Genomic DNA, 21928 nt, shown 5'->3' with positions numbered 1-21928 from the left:
ATATATATATATATATATATATATACACACACATACATTATATACATGGAAATTCTGAGTTAAATTATGTAGAATTACAAAATTTGTTGTTTGACAAAAGAGTACAAATAATTATTAAAGTTTTCGCCTTCACAATTACTCTCATCTATTTTGCTAATAACATTTCCTCCGATGAGATGAGCCACTCATTGAAAATTCATGGATTAAAGGAAAAAAAAAAACTTAATTAGTACTTGTTTGTCAAACAATAGATTTTGTTGTAATTCTACATAATTTAATTCAGAATTTCTTTTATTACACCATTAACATAAAACAAAAAATAAAAGGTAATTGCTTCTTTTCTCCCAATTTTCAGATTTCGTAATCATGCCGAATGATTTTGCGCTACGAAATAGATGCCGTCAAGAATTGTGCATGTCAACATACTTAAAGGAATAAATTGTAAGATGGTCAACATAATGAAATTTGGAATACAAACTTTTGTCATTTATTTGTTATATGCTCTGTAATTACATAGAGCTTCATAAATTTAAAACAAAAAAATGGTATAAATAAGAGGCAAAATAGAATTGAAAAATACATATTTCTACAGAAGTATAATCAGAAACAATAATAATAATATTTGTTTGGATATAAACAAATGGAGCACTTTAAAAGTGGTCCACGTTTACAAAGAGATATTAGGAATATGATTTACAAGTGCTAATCTAGTGGCTTAGAGAGAAAACTGTAGGCTATCAACTAGATGGTTGTAGATTCAATTCCTAGCTTGGGATGACTGCTAGTCTAGTAGCATTGAAGAATGTGTGATACAGCAAAATATTCTGTCCATGGATTATATATACACGAAATGGTTAGACGAAAAATACGACACAAACTTAACCCAATGTCAAATTTATTTCAATCCAAACACGAGGTGGGCTAGTCAGTTCCGCATTTGACATATACAATGCAGAAACTCACAACCAATGTTTGTATTTATTAGAGAAATAAGTAAAAATAGGAGAGAAAAAAAAAGGGAGGATAATGTCATTGAGAACGTAGTTAAGTACAGAAATAAAGTCAGAAAGTGGAAAAGAGGCTTTCTCTTTGTTAACAGGATTGGTTGGTTGGTTGTTTTTGTTTTACGGTATATCAACCTTTTTCAGGTTATTTAATGCCGAATCTAGTTATTTTGAGGAACGATTTTTAATGGAGTATATTTCTTTTTAAGTCAGATTCTATTTAACCCATAGTTGGGACCCTAACAGGTACTACCACTCCGGGTCAGAGTGGACCTGGGAGCAATGGCAATTAAAAGGTGGCTCCACACTCCCCAAGGCCCGCAAGGTGGGGCCTCACCATCAGATATAGTTTTAGGTCATATCCAGGACCTTGTTAACAGGAGGAATGTCTCTTAGGTTTGAATGTGATTAGCCTCTAGGAGATTCTATTATTATGCAGAGATCACACATAGCTTTATTTTAGATATATAAAGTGTTGAATGCTCTTCAGTTGCACTTTTCAGCCATGAAGTTTATCAAATTTGAAAGGATTTTGTTCTTGTTAATCGGGTAAATGACGAGCAAGTCCTAACAAGAATTTCGATTGTAAAAAAAATAGTAAAAGCAGAAAGAGTATACTTACCTTGTAATGTTGTTATACTTTTATGAGACTGCACCAAATGAGACATAACTTGTTCTAATGAACCTTGCCATTTGCACGATGCACCAGGGCAAGGACAGCAGTAAGGCCTAGCAATCAGAAAAAAGTTTAACAAAAAATTAAGTCAACCTAAAGATTATTATTTTGAAAAATAAGAAATAAAAATTTCCAAAGTTTGATTTAAAATAGTGTTTTTTTTATAATCTATATATATAAAAGTGAAAATGTATGTATTTGTGTTTGTATGTCTTGCAAAAACTTACGACAGAAGCGACGAATTTTCACGAGATTGGTATCATTTTGAAACCCGACAAACATCGAAAAATTAGCCAAAAACATTAATTCCTTCACCCTAAAACAACCAGTTTTGTACAGGGAGGGGGTAGCAAAAAATCGTTCCTTCATTTTCCCCTTTTCTACGACTACTGCGACGATGACGTCATGTTTGACCTAGAAAACGTTGTTAGTTTAACTTGCTGGTTTTTTAAACGTTTCATTTTGTCACTCCTTAATTGTTTGTCTGTTTGTTTGGTGTAACATGTCGGATTTTTTTTTTCCCACCTTAGCCTCGAGGTTTCGGGTTCAAGCCTACCTCTCAACCAAAACTTTTTTTTTTTTCTTTTACACCTCTAAACACCCGAGCAACGATTTTTTTTTCTTTTAATTTAAACAGGGTTATTACTTCGATTATTCTTTAGTTTACCCCCCCCACACACACAGCGTTGTTATCTTAAGGCTGCAGCTTCGATCCGACAGGGTTATTTATGCCAATTTTTTTTCTGCTTTTCGCTGTTTTTTTTTTTTCCGATTTTTTTAACATTGTCTTTTTTTATAATATTTAAACAGGGTTATTACTTACACCCTCCCCCCACCCCCCATACATACACCTACAAACACCCGGGCAACGCCGGGTACCCCCACTAGTCTAATATATAAAAGGCAAAATGTGTGTGTGTATGTATGTATGCTCGCTTTTGGTGTATGTCCGCAAAAAGCTTTTTTCGCCGAGCTTCTCGGTAGGCTCGCTCCTTCTTAAAACTTTTTATATGCTGTCGAGATGATAATATGTACGACTTAACAACAGGGGTCGCGTGTGTATTTAATTTGCCCGACTTTTAAACGCTATTTTTTCCAGATTTTTAGATCGCCACGTGTCCTTCATCACAAGATGGCTTCTACGCATGCGTCAACACGCGCAAAAGACGTTGTACCTTGAATTCGTTTAAATATTATAAAAACCGACCTATATTCGCCCACGTATCCATAGCACGATGATTAAGTGGCAGCGTCGTTATCTTATTTTTTTTTCACTTTTCACTGTTTTTTTGTTTTTCCAAACACGTTCATTTTTCTTTTTCATTTTTATTGGTTTTTGTTTATCCGATTTTTTTTTTAAAGGAGTTTTACGTTCGTTTGCTGTTTTTTTTTTGGTTTTGGTTTTTCCCATTTTTTAAGAAGTTAAACCAGGGTTATTACTTTGCTTATTCTTTAGCCCCCCCCCCCCACAAACCTCCAAACACCCGGGCAATGCCGTGTACCCCCCGCTAGTCTAATATATAAAAAACAAAATGTGTGTGTGTGCGTCTCACAAAAACTTTCGACACATGCGATGGATCCTCGAGATTGGTATTGTTTTCAAGCTTGATTCTTTGGATGACAAATGTCAAAAAAAAATTGGCCAAAAACATTCATTCCTTCACCTTCAACTGGGCAGTTTTGTACAAGGAGGGGTCGCTTTTTTCGCATATATTTTAGCAAATCATTGTCACTGTGGACTGACTTCACTTAATTTCAACGCTCTTAACTTCCGGTCGCGTGATGGAGACATCGGCTAAGACATTACGTTTTTTTGGGTTCTTTTTCCTCCTTCACATGACAGGTTTCTGCTTGCCTAGCTATCTATCTACCACTTTTTTTTTTTTTAACACCTCTCTTCACCTAAACTGCCTACCACTTTTTTTTTGCTACTACCACTTTTTTAATTCCCTCCCACAGGGGTTCCTTACTACACCTCCACACACCCAGGCAACGCCAGATACCACCCCACCAGTCTATATATATATATAAAAAGGCAAAATATGTGTGCGTTTGTATGCCTGCCAAATACTTTTCTTAGCTGGATCAGATTGGGTCGATACCGGTACAATCTGAAAGAGTAATATCTCACTCAAATAATTTGCAAAAATTAGAAAAAACAATCAATTATTTCATATAGAAATAAACGTTTATAACAAGGGGAGGTCAGAAAAAAATTGTTCCTTTAATTTGAATTCCTGACGTTCATTCGACCGGCCGATCATTTGAATAAAGCAATCGTCATTATGTTTTGTAACTGTTGTCTTGTGTTATCTTTCATGAACGGAAAAGGTATGTCCTTTTCTCTTCCCTGTAACCTCTATCTCACAGAAGAGATGTTGCGAGTTTGTCTCTGATGTATCGATATTTTCATGGAAAGTGGTCGACTGAGTCTATGGTTCCCCCCTCGCCAAACTTTCACAAGAAACACCCGTCTAGCTGAAAACACTATCAATAATTCCTCCCACTCTTTATCTGTGCCTAAACCTAAACGTAGATTCCATGAACAAAGCTTCTTTCTTAGAACTGCACGCCTGTGGAATTGTCTTCTGTTTTCCTGCTTTCCGGCTGAGTACAACATGGTTGTCTTCAAGTCTAACGTAAATAAGTACTTGATGAGCCGTTACATATAAGTTAACAAATTTACCGAATTTTCATTACTAATATTACTATATTTTCCAATTTCTAATGTACACTCTTTAACACTTATCCTTGAGTGGCCTCTTGGCCTTGATAATGTAATGATGCCTCTGCAAAAAAAAAAAAAATCATCTTATAATGAACATTGTGTAACCCTTCGAAGATTATGTATCTCCCCTCCTCTGTGTTAAGAACTGTGCATCACATCACCCTCTCCTCTAATACGAGTTAAAAGAACTGTAATATAAATGTATTCTCTCCCTCATCATCACTATCGTTATGTCTGTATTTCATGAGTTCCGTTATATATTTGCCCCAAGATGAACTCCGCGTCATCTTTAAATATATACCCCTGCTATTCAACAAAGTGACCGCAAGCCAAACAATACCAAATGAATGGTGTGAATTGCTACCCAACAACTATGGTGTAGGCACACTTAGAATTTGCATAATCAGAATATTGAACATCTGGAAAACGCTCAGAGATATGCAACCAAATGCATATTCATTCATTAAACATCTGTTGCTGATTCCCTGGGTTTGAATCCATGGTGTTATTAAAACTATAAAGGTGAATTAAATGTATGTGGCATTAATTTGCATATTAGGGGAAGAGTTGCATGAAGAAGGACAAATTGAAGAGGACAGCGAGTTGAGTGTTTGCCAGTTGAGAGAACACATCAAAGTTAAGAGTTGGTGAGTATTACAGTATCAGTGAAAAGGAGTGCTGCCAATTTTTAGATTACAAGCTATTTAGACAAAAAAATAGATATGACTAGTCGTGTCTGGCGCCGTGTAAAGGACTAGTCGTGTCTGGCGCCGTGTAAAGGACTAGTCGTGTCTGGCGCCGTGTAAAGGACTAGTCGTGTCTGGCGCCGTGTAAAGGACTAGTCGTGTCTGGCCCCATGTAAAGGACTAGTCGTGTCTGGCCCCATGTAAAGGACTAGTCGTGTCTGGCCCCATGTAAAGGACTAGTCATGTCTGGCCATGTATGAATTACAGTATTAGTGACAAGAAATGTTTCCAATTTTTATTACACACTGAAAACTTGCCACCTAGCACCCGACTTAATAAGCACTCACAAAATTATTAGCCATCTATCCAACAATAACCAAGAGCACCTTTTCGATTTCCATATTTCGACACATGCAGACATGCCTATAAAATAAAAAAAATAAAAAAACTGAACAGATCCTATAACCTAATGTTCCCCCTCCATACACTAGCACATACACTTTTGATGCGTTGTAATGCACGTGCTGAGAACTATACACAAAGGATTCATTATAAATTATTCTTTTTTTAAGTTGCAAACAAATTTATACAAAATTTATGATTATAGTTCTTTTACCAAAACCTCTCTGAGGCGACTCTGAAGTAGCATATATATATAAGATGGCTGACGAGAACTGAACATCATTTACGTGTTACCATTAACGGTTTCCTGTTGTGTTGGGCTAGAAACCAACGGTACCAATGTTTTTCTGAACTTCTGTATGATTAATAAACAAATATTTAGCTCTTATATCGAAAAAGTTTTTCTTTGTAATCGAGCACTTTGTCGGAACTCTTTCCCCAAAATACAGTAAACAAATATATATATGGTTTGAGAATATAAATTTAGTAATTTTTTAATCTTCGTAGGACATATATACACAATGTGCAGCAAATATTCAGTCATATAAAGGGGCAAGATTCTTACCTGCATTCACAGGTTTCTTCGTGTTCTGATTTCTCTGTATGAAGCAATGTAACAGGACAACCATTAGTTGAATATTTACAGGGGAAAAGCACTGTCATGGCAACCTTTTCCATGGCCAAATTCCGGATATTACCTAAGTGGTGGACAGGAAAGTAGAGGAGAGAAAACTGTTCATTTTAACATTTTTTGACAAAGAAAATATGCACACTATAAAAATAATTACCTGTTCTTGCATTGGTGCAACTTTTATCATCTGTTGTTTCTTATTTGAAATGATAAACAGACACAAAGAATCTATACAACAGGGCTCTACATTGCGAGTGAAACAGTCGCGTTTGCGAGTGATTTTTCAAAGTAATGACTAGAAATAATGAAACGCTTCTCTTTTGGCAATTATATTTCTTTCACTGACAATCTTCCGAAGCTCACAACTAAGTGAAAAAATATCTTTTCAACTTTCTTTACGAAATGAACAAAGTTAAATTATTTAAACAATAAAAGTTTAATAGGACAATATACTCTTTTTTTAACGAAGGCTGTTTAAAAAAATATCTGAAGAAATGAGAATGTTTATATCTTATCAACATAAAATTTGTTGTATATTTAGAATTAAACCTGTTAAATAAAAAACACAGAAAAATCTTTATGATGTGCGTGAGAGAACAAACATGTCATATTCTAAAAATCATATGGATTTGGTTGGTTGGTTGGTTGTTTTGTTTTACGGCATATCAACCCTTTTCAGGTTATTTAATACCGAATCTGGTAATTTTGAAGAACGATTTTTTAATATAGTATATTTGTTTTTTAAGTCGTATTCTATTTAACCCATAGTTGGGACCCTAACAGGTGCTACCACTCCGGGTCAGAGTGGACCTGGGAGCAATGGCAATTAAAGGGTGGCTCCACACTCCCTAAGGCCTGCAAGCTGGGGCCTCACCATCGGATATAGTTTTAGATCATATCCAGGACCTCATATGGATTTGGCTAGAAATTAAAATATTTAGTTGTCAAAGGTCAACTAGAGATAAGTTTGTCTGTAGAGCCCTGGACAATAACAGCCTTTTTCGTTTAACATTATCTCAAGTGTTTTCTTTAGGATTTTTATTCTATTCAAACCTAATATTTAATGTAGTTAATGCTTATATATGTAAATATTCAAAAAGGCTAATAGTAATACAGGATCCGAGATGGTTAAATGACATATGAACAAAAACAGACAATCAAAAACAGCATTTAAATTACAAACCATATTTTTTTCTTCATTAAGCTATGGTCATAAAACTATTAGCAATAGACAGAGGCTTCTAAGCTAATTAAGAAATGCATAAAACTTAGGAACATCACGATAGTTAGGCCATACAGAACTTCAAAAATGTGATAGAAATAAGTGTTCATCACACTATTCTGAGGCAGTACGTTCAGGACTGCAGAACACAGTGCATCTCTGAGCAAACACCAATGTGATTGCAACTCTGAATGCTTGTTATGCTGATTACTCAGACTATTATTCTCATCATGGGTGTTATTATATGTCCAGGTCAAGGGAGGTAACTTCACAAAAACAAAAAACTTTTTCCTTGGAGAACCCCCCCCCCCCATTGTTTAAAAAAAAAAAATTTTTTTTTTAAATTTTGTAAAACATTTTTTCACAAATATTAACAATTAGTATAGATACCCTGAAAATTGAGTCATAGAAAAGCCTTTAAAAAATATCTTCATCACACGTGAAGATTGAACCTTTTTTCTGATCTATGGACCCACCCTCAAACCCATGGTTCGAATTTTTGCAATGCAGAGCCAACCTCCTTTCTTTAGTAGAGGAAAATAAGCATGTTTTCATCACCCAAAGAAGGTCGCAGGTTATATCGACCGAAATGTTGTGCTAATAACACTCAAGATGAGAATAATAGTCGGATTAATCAACATAACACAAGATTAAAATGTGATTATGCAGAGGATCTAATGTGAATGTATATGGTCACAATTTAGTTTGTTCAGCCACCTCACAGGAGGGCGGTATTTAAGCATGCAATAGGGCAATAATCTGTAGGCAACAGAAGCAACTATTACATTTCGGCGAGTAGACAGCAGATCTAATCCAAGTAGATTATATACTCCAGAGGGAACAGGGTTGCAGCAGGGAATATACACGACTTTATATATGTTTATTTTTCAATTCCTTTCACATATGCTGCTAAATGCAACTGGAATGGTAAAATGTCTTTGATAATTTTGAGAAAGATTTCTCTTTTTCAAAATGAAAAACCAAACTTATGCTATAAAAATGAATACAAATCTTCAATGCTTCTTTCGGTTATCTGTTTTTTGTTTTTTCATACATCACGTCACCATCCCAGTATACTGCATTGCTTTTAGCCTTCTTAAAAACTTGCATATTTGTTTATCGGCAATGCTTGAAACAAATAACCTCTCCATTTTATATATTTATATGCTATAAAAAAATTAATTAAAGACAAAAATAAAAATGTAACTTTTTTTTATTTGTAATATTTGGGTTAGTCAAACTCTACTAGACTGTTATATTCACAATGTTTTGGAAGATACGATCTACGACTTTCTTCAGGTTCATGTTTATATAAAACTAGAAAACCTTTATATTGAACTACAGTATTCTTTTTGTTTTCACTCACTTTCACCCCTAACAAAGCATATCACCAGTTGGATGTAAGGGGAACCTATTTGGGACCATACCAAAGAAAGATTAACAAAATGTTGGTTTACATTTAAACTTCGGCATATCAGTACAGTCAGGGAAGGGAATTCCAAAGTTTAACTGTTTGAGGAAAGAACATGCTCGTAAGCTTTTTACTCTTAATAGAGTAAAAAGCTTTCGGGCATTTAAAAACCTCAATGATGAAGGGGTGAGATTTTGTTGCTAAGTGAGTTTGTCAGGGATATGCACGTCAAGAGGAAACAAACGAGTTCATCAGAACATATTCCATTAAAATATTTGTAAAACAGGCACAGAGATGCAACATTGCGGCGAAGGGACAGGGCTTGGAGCTTAGTTGATAAAGTGGGATATATTAGATTGAAAACTCTTTTCTGAACTATATCCAACAGGGAGAGGCTAGTGGTAGACACACCAGCTCAGATGCAGGGGCAAATGGTGGCCTTGTAGAAGTATAGGACACTCTCAGGTGTGAGTAGTCTTCTAGCTCGATAGAGGGAACCCGTCTTCTTTGCAACAGTCTTCGCAATGTCTTCAATGTATTTGTTCCGGTTCATATTACCTGCAAATGTTAGGCTGAGGAGTTTGAAGGAAGAATTTTTAGGGTGTTATTACAGAATACAAACTGAGCTCTTTATTTAATACACATGCGCAGAGTATTATCACTTTATCAACAATGATTTAACACTTCTAACTCATCATAGCTGATGGAATGAGGACAATCTACAGGTATGAATTAATTAAAGGGTTCATTTTCAAATTCTGCACAAGTGTTTGAATTCAACATAAAGATTCCAAAGTTCAACGGTATACGTTTGAAATAGCTACAAGGTTACATCAGTGAAACATTGTGAATATAACAAAAAGATTAGAACAATGTCATTTAATGTATCTGGAATTTCGTAAACAGCTTTTTTTAATTGTTACATTATGAAAATCAAAAATCCAATTTCAAAAACATACAATTAAGAAAATGGGCATATAGAACGTGTATTTAACTTACCTAACGGTCCCCGACATGTAGGGCACATGGACAATTTTTGTCTGCATGAGTGGCACACAATATGTCCACTCTGACATTGCATAATCGGGGGCAGGGCATAGTCAAAACAAACTGGACACTCAAACAAGCTGGCCAGATCATTGCTACCAGTTGTAGAGGCTGCATAACACAAAGCAAAGAGAACAAGAAACGGTTGTAATTATCAAAGGAAAAAAAACAAAACAAAAAATTAAAAGATACATAGATACTTTCTTGATTACTCGATGGAATTGTGTAAGACTGAGAAGGTTTCCAGATAATATTATATAAGACAATCCCAGCAAAAAAGAAAAAGAAAATAGCTCAATATACTTGATAGAGCAAATGGAATTTATAGGTTTGTTTTTTGTTTAAATTTAATTCAGAAAAATATCAATTTTCAGAACAGAAACTTATTGTTTGAATTGAAAGAATACAGTTCAGATTTTTTCCTTAACCCATGGATTTTTGATGTAGGCTCATCACCTCAGAGGAAAAGTCATTAGCAAATATTAGATTAGCAATACCAGAAACCATAACGTTCAGCACTAGACAAGACACTCACTGCTACTTAGTTTGGCACTCTCAGTCTTTAAATCAGTAATAAGTACATTTCTCCATACCTCCATGGTATTTTAATATTTTTATTGTGATTTCTATATTTGAAGAAATCGCTATTTAAATCAGACTATTATGACGAAACATGGCAGCATAGTATGCCCGCTGGCGGTAGATCAATTTTTGCATATAAGCGGTCGGAGTGTGTTCACATAAATACTCGAAGCGGAAATTGTACCTGTTGACAACGTTTCTATTTTTTTTTTTTTTTCTTAGCTAATCAAGGAACACATGTATGTCTTTCCAGTCAAAAGTTAGAATATCTCAAAGTTGACGCTTTGTAGTACAAAGATAAGTAAAGATATAAACTGTGTTCAATTGCTGTTTAATAGTGAATATATTAATTTCTTTTGTCTTAAAATTTGAAAAGAATTGGATAAAAACCTCTTATGCACGAGTCGATAGAAATAGTGACTAACGCATATAAATATGAGAATTGTTGTGCATCGTGATGTGCACAAAAAATATGTAAACAAAGTGTTTGTCAAATAATTTACGAACATAAAGTATTGATTTTTGTTATTAAGAAAACATAAGTTTTTAATTATGGACAGGAAAAGAATATTTTTGAAAAAATTCTTTGAAAAAGAATAACCGACAATGAACATTGTTTTTTTTTTTGTTGTTGTTCTTCTTGGTTTTCAAGTCACAAATAAAACCTCTCAAAGTTAATGCTTTGTAATACAAAGATAAGTAAAGATATAAATTGTGTTCAAACGCTATTTAATAGTGAATATATTAATTTCTTTTGTCCTAAAATTTGAAAAGAATTGGATAAAAACTTCTTATGCACGAGTCCATAGAAATAGTGATCAACGCATATAAATATGAGAATTTTTGAGCGTCGTGACGTGCACAAAAATCTGTAAACAAGTGTTTGTCAAATAACTTACGAACATAAAGTATTGATTTTATTTTTGTCAAGAAAACGCAAGTTTTTAATTATGGAAAGGAAAAGAATATTTTTAAAAAAATAAATTATTTGAAAAAAAATAACCGACAATGACCACGCTTTTAAATGATTTAAAACACACAAATCACTTATCCAGTTAAGTAAAAGAATAACTTTTATTGGGTTTGTTTTACAATCCACAGAGGTATGAAAAAGTGGTAAAAAAACATAAATGTTACCAAAGGCAAGTTACTCTTCTCCCTACCCCAATAAATTTTTGATGTCGTAAATGTTTATTCTGTTTAAAAAACAAGTGTCGAGTGTTACATGTGAACAAGGAAAAATGGCTGCAATATCTCTTGTAGTCTCGTCAATGATTTAAAAATAAAAAATTATACAAAATAGGGGTAGAAACTCACCTGATAATTGTCATGGTAACTAGAAATTTAATAATCCTAATTAGTTTAATGAACTTGAAAACATAATTCTGATCTCTACAAAATTTCCTTTAAATTGATATGCTACAAGCCATATTTTGTTAATTTCTTTGAATTATGTCATATTGGCATTTTGGATTTTCTGGTCGCCATCTTGGATTTTTCATGATGTTATAATGGCAAATGATAATGCCCATCAGAATAATACTTCCTATGATGATAAAGCCTTACTTACCATTTTTTTTTTTAGCTGTTTTGCTGTTTTTTTATGATGTTTCTACTTAAAACCGTTAAAATGAAACTGAAATATGCTAATTAGTCCATAATTTACCAAGTGAGATGGCCGTAAATAATGCCAACTGAACCTTCATGGTATTATGATAATATGTTAAAAATTTCCTTTGCTTTATTGTTGACTAGCGAGGGGTACCCGGCGTTGCCCGGGTGTTTGGAGGTGTGTGTGAAAACTCAATGGGGGTAAAATAAAAAAAAGAAATGTTTTGGTAGGTAAGTATGAGGATTGAACCCGAACCGTTGAGGCAAAGTTGTAAATTAAAGTGTGAAAAAAAAAAAAGAGAGTGCGACGGTTTTAACCATTGGGCCACCGCGAGATGCCAATGGAAACACGTTTGAATTTATTTAATTACTTGGATTTGGCAGGTGCACGTTTTAATGACTTAATGAGGTCAAGTTTGACTGCGGGATAGTATTTCATTTACTGCGGGAACGCTTTTTTTTATTTTTATTTTCCCAAGATGTTATAGGAAAAAGACTAACCCACATACAGCGAGCGACAAATCTTGAATATTTATCTTCCCGAAGTCGAGCAAATTAAATAGACAGGCGAGCTTCGTTGTTAACTCTGAGATATTACAATTTATATGTGATATAAAAAGTTGTGAACCGACTGACCGCTTCTCTGAAAAAAGCCTTTTGTAGACATACAGAAAAAGCGAACACACATACATACATTTTCGCTTTTATATTTATAGATTGCATTTTTTAAATTTCTTTTTGCACCTATTTGCTAAATATCTATATGACGCCTCTTAGAGAGCACAGTTTAGTATTAAGATTTAAACGACTACAAAAGTTTATTTTGTATTTTTATTTTCTGCTGCTTGGTTGTTATTTGGTCACAATATTCCGTTTTATTGTAAATTTTTTTCCAGTTTTGGCAAAAGTGAAGAATTTAGATGTAAATCCTAGAATGAGTTTGTGAAAATCTTGGATACAATATATAAAGAGAAAACATTTAGAAGTTTGTCAAATTAAAAAAAAAAGAAGTATCTACATTTAAACGTACCCCACAGCTCCCCCCCAAAAATGTGATTCTACTTTTTTTTTTTTTTTTTTTTTAAGGCGATTATGTGTAAACACACTTTAAAAAAAATACTCTAGAATTTAGAAGGAAGGGTTAAAGTTTCGAATATAAATTTGAAGTAAAATAATCGCCCATTTCCGGTTCATTCTATCTGTTAGGGCAGGTAACTAAATTTTTTACCACTATAACATGGCCGTTACACTCCGTGTCATTACATTTCAACCACTCGGACTCGCACATTGTCTGGTACTGTTGCAGGAATAAACAAACAAGGAAAAACATTAAAAAAATATGACCCAGCATTTTTTAAGTGCAAATGAAAACGCATTTATTCGTGTTTCTTCCAAAATAATGCGTTTCATTCTCTTTTGACAGTCTTTTCGCACGCACATTTGTTTGACAGCGCTTTTGCCGTGTGCTTTTTTAGAAGTCTCTTTCCCCGCCACTTCATGCCAGTCCTAGTTAGCATTTTCTCACCCTAGACTTCACAAGTCCATCTTCCTCAGCAGATCATGTGCTGTCCTTTTTTCTTTTTCTCTCCTTGTGACATCAGTGCATCCACACTAGCTTAATTTGCATATCGCTAAAACAGCTGCTGCTGCTAATATTTTTGCTAACCAGCTATCCTACGACTGTTGCTGATATTCTAACATGCGTTATGTTACATAAATAAAATAAACGCATTTATTCAAAGATTGCTTATTTACAATCTAACAGATTCAGGAGTCCTATTCCCAGATGTAGCATTGACTCTTGAGTCTAATTTATTTTTTTTAATTGTTAATTATGAAAAAGCAAATGTTGCATAAGAGCACAGCGCTTCATTACTAACCCTAGTCCGATGGGCAAAATCGGAAAACTACACTTAATCACTATTTTTTTGCATTACCACTTGGACTTAGGGTTAATAGTAAGAAGGAAGTGTATCTTATGACTTAACAATGACATTTTATACGAAAGTTTGATCAGAAACATTAACATGAATAAGACGTAAAAACAAAATTGGTTGCATTTTCTTAAAATACTGTCTAGTTCGAAAGTGGTGATCATTTTAAATCAAATTTATATGCAAAACTGATTTTTGTTGTTTTTATTTTTATCACCAAGTTTTTTTTTAGGCTGTTTACATGTAATCGCATAAGAAAAAATAAATTAAAAAAAAAAAGGGGGGGATCGCATTTTTCTTTTTGAGTGAAATAGCATAGGGTGCAGAGCTATAAAAAAAAATTTTTTTTTTTTTTCTTCCGCAACAAAAAGTTTTAATTGCCCTATTTAAAAAATCAAACACTTTTTTTTAATTACAGGATCATTTTAATATAGCATTAAACAAATTTGATTTTACAATTATGTTGCAAAGATAAATTTAAACAAGAAAAGATCAATAATGATTATCTTTGTACAAAAATAAAGTTGAAAGTAAACGAAAACTTTGTAGGTGACAAAGGAAATCAAGGTGTTATTATCTGTACAGATTTAAGTAACAAAGACATTTTTCACAATATTTGTACAGAAAATAAAGGAAAAACAAAAAGATACAGAGAGAGAAAGAGAGAGAAAGATAGAGAGAGAAAAAGAAAACATGTACACCAATCATACTCCCCCTCACTCCTCCATTCCATGATACAATCGACAAGACTATAAACACTACGATGTACACATTTTTTGTTTTGTTTATATGCCTTCCCACGAGGGCAAAGTTAGATACAAGGTCGGTTTTTAAGGGGCGGAGGGGGGGGAATTAGCTCCCAAAAAGGGGCACTCTGATTAGTAACAAAAATAAAAATGTATCAGCCATGAAGGATTTCTCCTCCACTAACCGTGATCCAAACAAATGAAGTGAAAAAGTGCAGCACCAGAACAGATACTACACTATGAGTTATATATTTTTTATTTACTCTGAAAAGTTGACAATAGAAATAAAAAAAAAAAAATTAGGCACAAGGTCAAAAATTGGGGAGGAGTGTCTATAGTCATCCTCGTCACTGTACCTTGGTTTGTCTACGCTTGATCCTAGCTAAAGTTTTCATTCACCACAATACCGCAAGCACACCGGGGATCGTCCTACCTAAGATTCCCAAATCATATCGCGTGTGTGTGTGTTTTTTTTTTAATAAACAATAACATAAATTAGTAAACATAGAATTTTATAAAAAGTCATACTACATTTTGATCCTAGTCCGAAGGCCAAGAACCCTTTTTTTCTATTTATGTAAACGTAGCTTACTTCACCATATCTCAACTAGTTTTTTATTTTTCTGAAGAACTTTATTCAATGGAAATAAATCCCTGAATAATAGAACCTTTTCCATATTAGTGAAATGTACAGTAAAAAAAAAAAAAAAAACAGTAAGCTGCACCCCCTCCTCCTCCTCACTATTTTATTGGTGAAAATGCCAAGAAATATATGGGGGAGCGGGTCTGAAAATGTTAAAACAAAATTTATTTTAAGGGAAAGGGGAAATTATAAAAAGTACCTCATCAAACATTCAAAATATGACTGTAGAACTTTCATGAACAAAGTTCCTGTCTAAGAACTTCCCATCTGTAAAATATCACAGGGCTGCTTCCTAGTTAACTACAACATGGTTAATTTCAAGTCCAATGACAAGAAATTCTTAAATAATCAAATTCTGACTATTTAATCCATCGTTTCAAATCCTCTCATAGTGTTGTTCATCATCCGACCGGCAAACTCATTAACAGTTATCCTTGAGTGGCCTGAGCCTTGATAGATTCAATCACACATACACACTGAATGGTATGTAGGGTGTTTGATGTCCAAAACATAGTAACGAAATCTTTATATTAAAATTTATAAAGTGAATTTGCAATTTTAAAGAAATGTTTTTGCTGGAAATGAAAATAAAAATATTATAACCACTAAAATATAAAAATAATGAATTTACTTGATCCCCCCCCTAACCATAACTTATATATCCAGCTAATGTGGTTATATATAAACACTTAAGATCTTTTATTATACAGAAATCCATATTTCACTCAGTTTCACCAGTTATATTTGGTCATGTTCTAAAAAAATTGCAATTACAATCGATTTCATTGATTACATATTTAATCCTATTGATATTTTCATTTTGTTTTGTCATATTCCAGAGAAGTGAAGGAGTTGTCTCAATAAAATTTTTTCCCATTTTCACTCATTAACAACTGGAGTTTTGTACTAAGAAAAAAAAATTTGTATGCATTAGTTTTGATTGGCTAAATTTCTGTTTTTTAAATAAAATAAGAAATCCATCCGTAAAACTGCCAATGATAAAAAGATAAATAAACCCTTCAAAAGGTTCCATTCATCTATATATTTTTATTCAAATTTATTTAGAATCGTCTTGTGATTAGTCAATTTATTTCTCATTTCGAAATCATTTTTTGATCTACAATAAAATAAATTCATTTTATTTATCTAAATTTATTTTTAAAATAGTGGGGAACGGGAAAATATCTTTACATTAATATGGCAACACAAATGAACCATAATACGTTGATTTTGAACGCTAAACAAGCCAGAAATTATATTAAAAAAAAAAAACAAAAAAAATAGCGCGTGATTAAAAAGATTGGTCACTGCAACAGAATAGATCTGACTGAAGATTTGGCCAGCTATATGGCCATAGAGTCAATTTATATCAATGAGTTCATTGGAAGTTTCGTGTAAAACAAAAGAAAACATGCTTTTAAACATTAGCAATGGTTGTGTTAATCTTTATTTGGGGAGCTCGGGGAGAGCTGGTGTACAAGGAAGGAGTAAGGGTGGGAGGGTGAAAATATTCCCACTTACATTTCAAAGCCCCGCACTCCCTCTCAGACTTGTGAGGCTGTATGTTCATCATCAATGGAGGAGAGTCTTGGAGGAGAAGAACTGTTTTTAGAGAAATGAGCCAATATCAGTAGAGAGTGAGGGACGGGAGTTAAAAGGCAGAGAGAAAAAGAGGCGGGAGCAACAGTAGACAGAGAGGTAGGGGAACAATAGGGATCGGAGAGGCCAAAAAGGGACAGAGAAGTAGGGGAGCAATAGTGGGCAGAGAAGTAGGGGAGCAATAGTGGGCAGAGAAGTAGGGGAGCAATAGTGGGCAGAGAAGTAGGGGAGCAATAGTGGGCAGAGAAGTAGGGGAGCAATAGTGGGAAGAGTAGTAGGGGAGCAATAGTGGGCAGAGAAGTAGGGGAGCAATAGTGGGCAGAGAAGTAGGGGAGCAATAGTGGGGAGAGAAGTAGGGGAGCAATAGTGGGGAGAGAAGTAGGGGGGGGGGCAATCGTGGAAGGATAGGATAATAATAACTTGTAAGGATAAAAAAAAAAAAATCGGAAACTTTATCAGTTGCAAAAAAAAAAAAAAAAAAAAAAAAAAAAAAAACAGGCAAAGGCAGGGAGGAACACTTTTTTTTATGACATTTCTCTCCACAAAATGTCAGAGATGAGAGGAAGGGGAGGGGGGTCGAAAGATTTAACAGAAACAGGCGCACACACACAAAAAAGACAATTCCATGAAATCAGGATCAACAATACGAATCAACTTAAAAAAAAAAAAAAGTTTTTTTATTTGCTTTTCATGACTAAGAAAAAAATAAATAAAATAAAACGATTTTGCCTTATTTGTCTTCCGATTGTTCTAATAGGAAATTCATTTTCACTAATCATCATCATCATCATGTTGAAAAAAAAAAATCAAATTAAAATAATCGAAAACATCGTCATAAAAGCCGATGTCTAAAAATTACTTCTCATGCACAAGTTTTTTTTTTCTTTAGAAGCCAGATAGTAAGTGATGAATAATATAGGTAAAAAAGAAAACGGCATAAAAAGAAAAAAAATAGAAAAAAAAAAAAAAAGAAAGAAAATCTATGGCCACAAATAATCAGCCCTTCCTCCTCCTCCCCTTCCTCCCCCTCACCTGCTGACGATGATGACACCTGTAAATTAGGTTACATTTTACTGATTGCTATCCTGCTGTTAATTTTAGAATAATCGGAAGACAAAGACAAAAAGTCGTCATGCACATAAATGCAACGATTAAATTGAAAAGCAGAAAAAAAAAATAATGGATTTATAAAACAATAAACAAGTTGGGAAAATTAAAAATAGGAAAACAATGGATTGTCAGAAGATGTGACCATTCAAATTACAAGTTTAACAATTTATATGATATTTCTAACTTAAGTGTGACTGTGACAGACTACGATGAGCGTTATTTTCCTTATAGCATATACTAGCCTAGGTGCCCGGGGCGTTGCCCGGGTGTTTGGAGGCGTGTGTTGAAAAAAAAAAGTTGCAGTAGGCAGGCAGGCAGGCAGGCAGGCTTGAACCCGTACCGCGAAGGAGGAAAAGAACGTGAAAAAAAAAACAAAAAAAATGTGACGTCTTTGCCATTGTATCCATCGCCAAACAAGAAGTGGCGAAGGTTTAAATTAAGGCTAGTCAATCGAAAATGGAAAATATTGACGAAAAAAGCGACCCCTCTCTGTAGAAAAGTGCCCAGTTGAGGGTGAAGGAATTAATGTTTTTAGCCAATTTTTCGATATTTGTCGTCCAAAAAGTCGAACTTCAAAACAATACCAATCTCGTGAAAATCCGTCGCCTCTGTCAAAAGTTTTAGGCATACATACATACATTCATACATACATACATACATTTAAACAGACAGGTGAGATTTATATTATAAATTACATAACATACAATTATGACAATGTTTCCTTAGTCAATCCTTCATCCCAAAAAGAGAAATAGGGATGCTGCATAGTGAATACTAGCCGGCATTGCCCGGTTGTACAATACGCTTAAACATGATATTTTAATTGATGTAGATTGTGTATGTATTATTATAGAATCAATCCTCTATTCAATCTTATATATTATGAGGAATAATTTGCCCGGTGGACTAATTCGGAAAAAAAAAAAAAAAAAAAGATAATGCCGTCCATCAAATTCCGTCTGTATTTGTTTACAATATCATTTGGGCTTGATGAAGGATGCCCTGGAAAACTCACCACTGATTAATGTTTAGTTTTAAAATGTGCAAATTGAAGACTTAACTGGGGCGATTTTAAATCGTACCTCTTTTTTTTTATCGTAAATTGGACTCCTATTGATAAGAAAAAATTAAAATAAAATGGTGAGGTACACCAGGGATTGAACAGGGGATCATTCGATCTGTAGACGAATGCTCTACCACCGAGCTATATCTCCAGATGACAATAATTGTTTTTTTTGTTTTTTTTGGGTTTTTTTTTTAAGAAAAAAGTATTTGCCGAGATTTTATTATCTCCCTTGTCAGTGTAACGTAAAATATTCCCCTACAAATATATTAATTTTTAAAAAAGTAAGCCTATTTTTAAGATCAGATGTTTTCGATTTTCGATACTTATTGGATGAATTTCTGTACAAAACATATCTAAGACCACTGCCAGACATATAAATTACCTTTGTGTAAAATTTTCAAAAGATAGGCTCAGACGTTTCGGAACGTATAAGGAAGGAACTTGCACATACACAAAATAGTAAAGATTGAGATTCATTACGAAGTCTGTCTTGGATTGACAAAACATTGTTACGTGTGTGCCTCTCCAGCAAATAACACATACAGCACCTGATATTCCCAAACGGACACTCATCCAAAACTGGCCATTTTTAATCTCACTTAACTTTGGTGATCAAACCAGAACTGGAGTTGTTTTTGTTTTATTCACCACTAGCGGGGGATACCCGGTATTGCCCGGGTGTTTGGAGGTGTGTGTGTTTTTGGGTAAATCAAAACAAAAATCGTTGCCCGGGTGTTTTTTTTTTTTTTTTTTTTTTAAACAGTTTTGGTAGGTATGTAGGAAGGATTGAACCCGAAGCCTTGACGCGCAGTTGGAAAATAATAAAGTATGAAAAAAAAAAAAAAAAAAAAAACGTGCGACGTTTAACGGAAAGATGTTTGAATTTATTAAGTAAGATTAAGAATTGGCAGGTGCCCGTACTTGACGACTTAATGAGGTCAACTTTCAGTGTGGGGCAGTATTTTATTTACTGCGGGTCTGTTCGCTTCTTTTTTTATACGAAAAAGTCGAATCCACATGCGGCGATCCAAAAATGAATATTTAACTTTTTTAAGTCGGGCAAATTAAATAGACAGGTGACCCCTGTTCTTCTCGTAGATATTATGATTTCAACGCGATATAAAAAGTTTTAAGAAGTTGTAAGCCGACCAATCGCTTCTCGGAAAAAAGTCTTTCTTGGACATACGAAAACGCACACACGCAAACAAACATTTTCGCTTTTATATATATAGATGGTTTCATATGTGTGAAAAAAATTTTCACTTACAAATGGAGGTAATTCTAATAAAGTTTTACAGTCAATTATCTTCCTTTTACTGTTGAAATTTTAAGGAGGGTTGTACAATTTTTGTTTTTCTTTATACTTAATTTTTTTTTTCACACATGAAACAATGGCGAACAAAAACAACTCCAAGAATAGGAAACCACCTATGGAACCAGTAACTTTTCTCCTTTCTTTTCTAAGATGGCGACCAACATGCCTGATGAAGGTCGAAGGCTACATCAACTGAAACGTTGCACAAATAACACTCAAGATGCGAACAATAGTCCAAAAAATACAAGTAATGCAAACATTATGAAGAATTCTGGAAATGAGTTTCTTGGAAAATCATCCATCATGACAAAAAATCTGAGTGGAGTTGTAGGTTATTATTTTGAACAAACGGAAGGAAAAATTAGTTCAAATACAGAATAACGAGGTAAGAACAGGATTCCAAAAGATTGAAATGAAAATTAGAAACATTTTGCAGTATAATCAACAAAACAAAAAATGAGGAAAATAAACAAAAACAAATATATAACAAATAAATGTTACCAAAGGCAAGAGAAGTTACTCTTTTCTCTAACTGGATACGTTTTTGATGTTTTAACTTATTTTAAAACGTTTATTTACTTTGAAACACGAGTAGTGCCGAGTCTTAAGTTTGAACAAAAAAAACAATGTCTGACATGAGACAGTCATTTAGGGTGTCTCGATAATCGCTCAAAAATTGAAAATTGAACAAAATACAGGTAGACAATTACTTTTTTGCATGATTGGTAACATTAGGCGCGTTTCTACCAGTATTTGGGGTACTTATGCATCTATGTTACCGCACTGAAATAATGTTATTTAGAAAGCCATTCTTAACATGAACAGGAGAGAGTTGGTTGGTTGTTTTACGGCATATCAACCCTTTTCATTATTTAATGCCGAATCCAGTGATTTTGAAGGAAATTTTTTAATAGTATATATTTGTTTTTTTTTTTCAAGTCAGTTTCTATTTAACCCATAGTTGGGACCCTAACAGGTACTATCACTCCGGGTCAGAGTGGACCTGGGAGCAATGGCAAGTAAAGGATGGCTCCACACTCCCCAAAGCCCGCAAACTGGGACATCATCGGATATAGTTTAAGGTCATATCCAGGACCGAAGAGGGAGGGTATTTTGTAACTGTTCTGTACTTTTACTTAACAATAAACAAAAATATTGTAAAAACTGAATTGAACTCGAAAATATTTAAAAAAAAAAAAAAAAAAAAAAAAAAAAAAAAAAAAAAATAGCATGGTAACAAATGTACAAGTACCATATTTTGTTGTTTAAGTTTTTAACGATTATCGAGACATCCCAGATGACCATTTCAGGTCAGCCATTTCTTTCTTATTCTACTCAAGACTCAGCATTACTTGTGTTTCAAACTGAATAAACACTTTAAAATAAGTTAAAACAAAACAAAAAATCTTATTCAGGGAGGAAGAAAAATAACTTAGATTGCCTTTGGTAAGATTTTTTTTTATATATTTGTTTTTTTCTTAATCACTTTTTCGTTTTGTTGTCTATACTGCAAAA

General features: G+C 33.8%; 1 protein-coding gene across 4 annotated transcripts in view; it reads right to left on the bottom strand.

Moving 5' to 3' along the window:
- Positions 1-21928, bottom strand: part of LOC145239997 (E3 ubiquitin-protein ligase SIAH1A-like) — a 179544-nt gene that overhangs the window by 8920 nt on the left and 148696 nt on the right. For 2 of the 4 annotated variants that reach the window (XM_080103580.1, XM_080103581.1), the window contains 4 exons: positions 16845-16925; positions 9760-9918; positions 6062-6194; positions 1627-1733 (listed from right to left, as the gene is read on the bottom strand). In XM_080103580.1, the coding sequence (XP_079959706.1) occupies positions 1627-1733; positions 6062-6194; positions 9760-9918; positions 16845-16925 (480 nt within the window). The remainder of the gene's footprint in view (positions 1-1626; positions 1734-6061; positions 6195-9759; positions 9919-16844; positions 16926-21928) is intronic. The other 2 variants (XM_080103583.1, XM_080103582.1) reach the window with 1 other exon arrangement.

The sequence above is a fragment of the Euprymna scolopes genome, chromosome 19, assembly GCF_053919585.1.
Source record: "Euprymna scolopes isolate OS-2025 chromosome 19, ASM5391958v1, whole genome shotgun sequence".
In the NCBI taxonomy this organism is placed as follows: domain Eukaryota; kingdom Metazoa; phylum Mollusca; class Cephalopoda; order Sepiida; family Sepiolidae; genus Euprymna; species Euprymna scolopes.
This window is presented reverse-complemented; position numbering and strand designations above follow the sequence as displayed.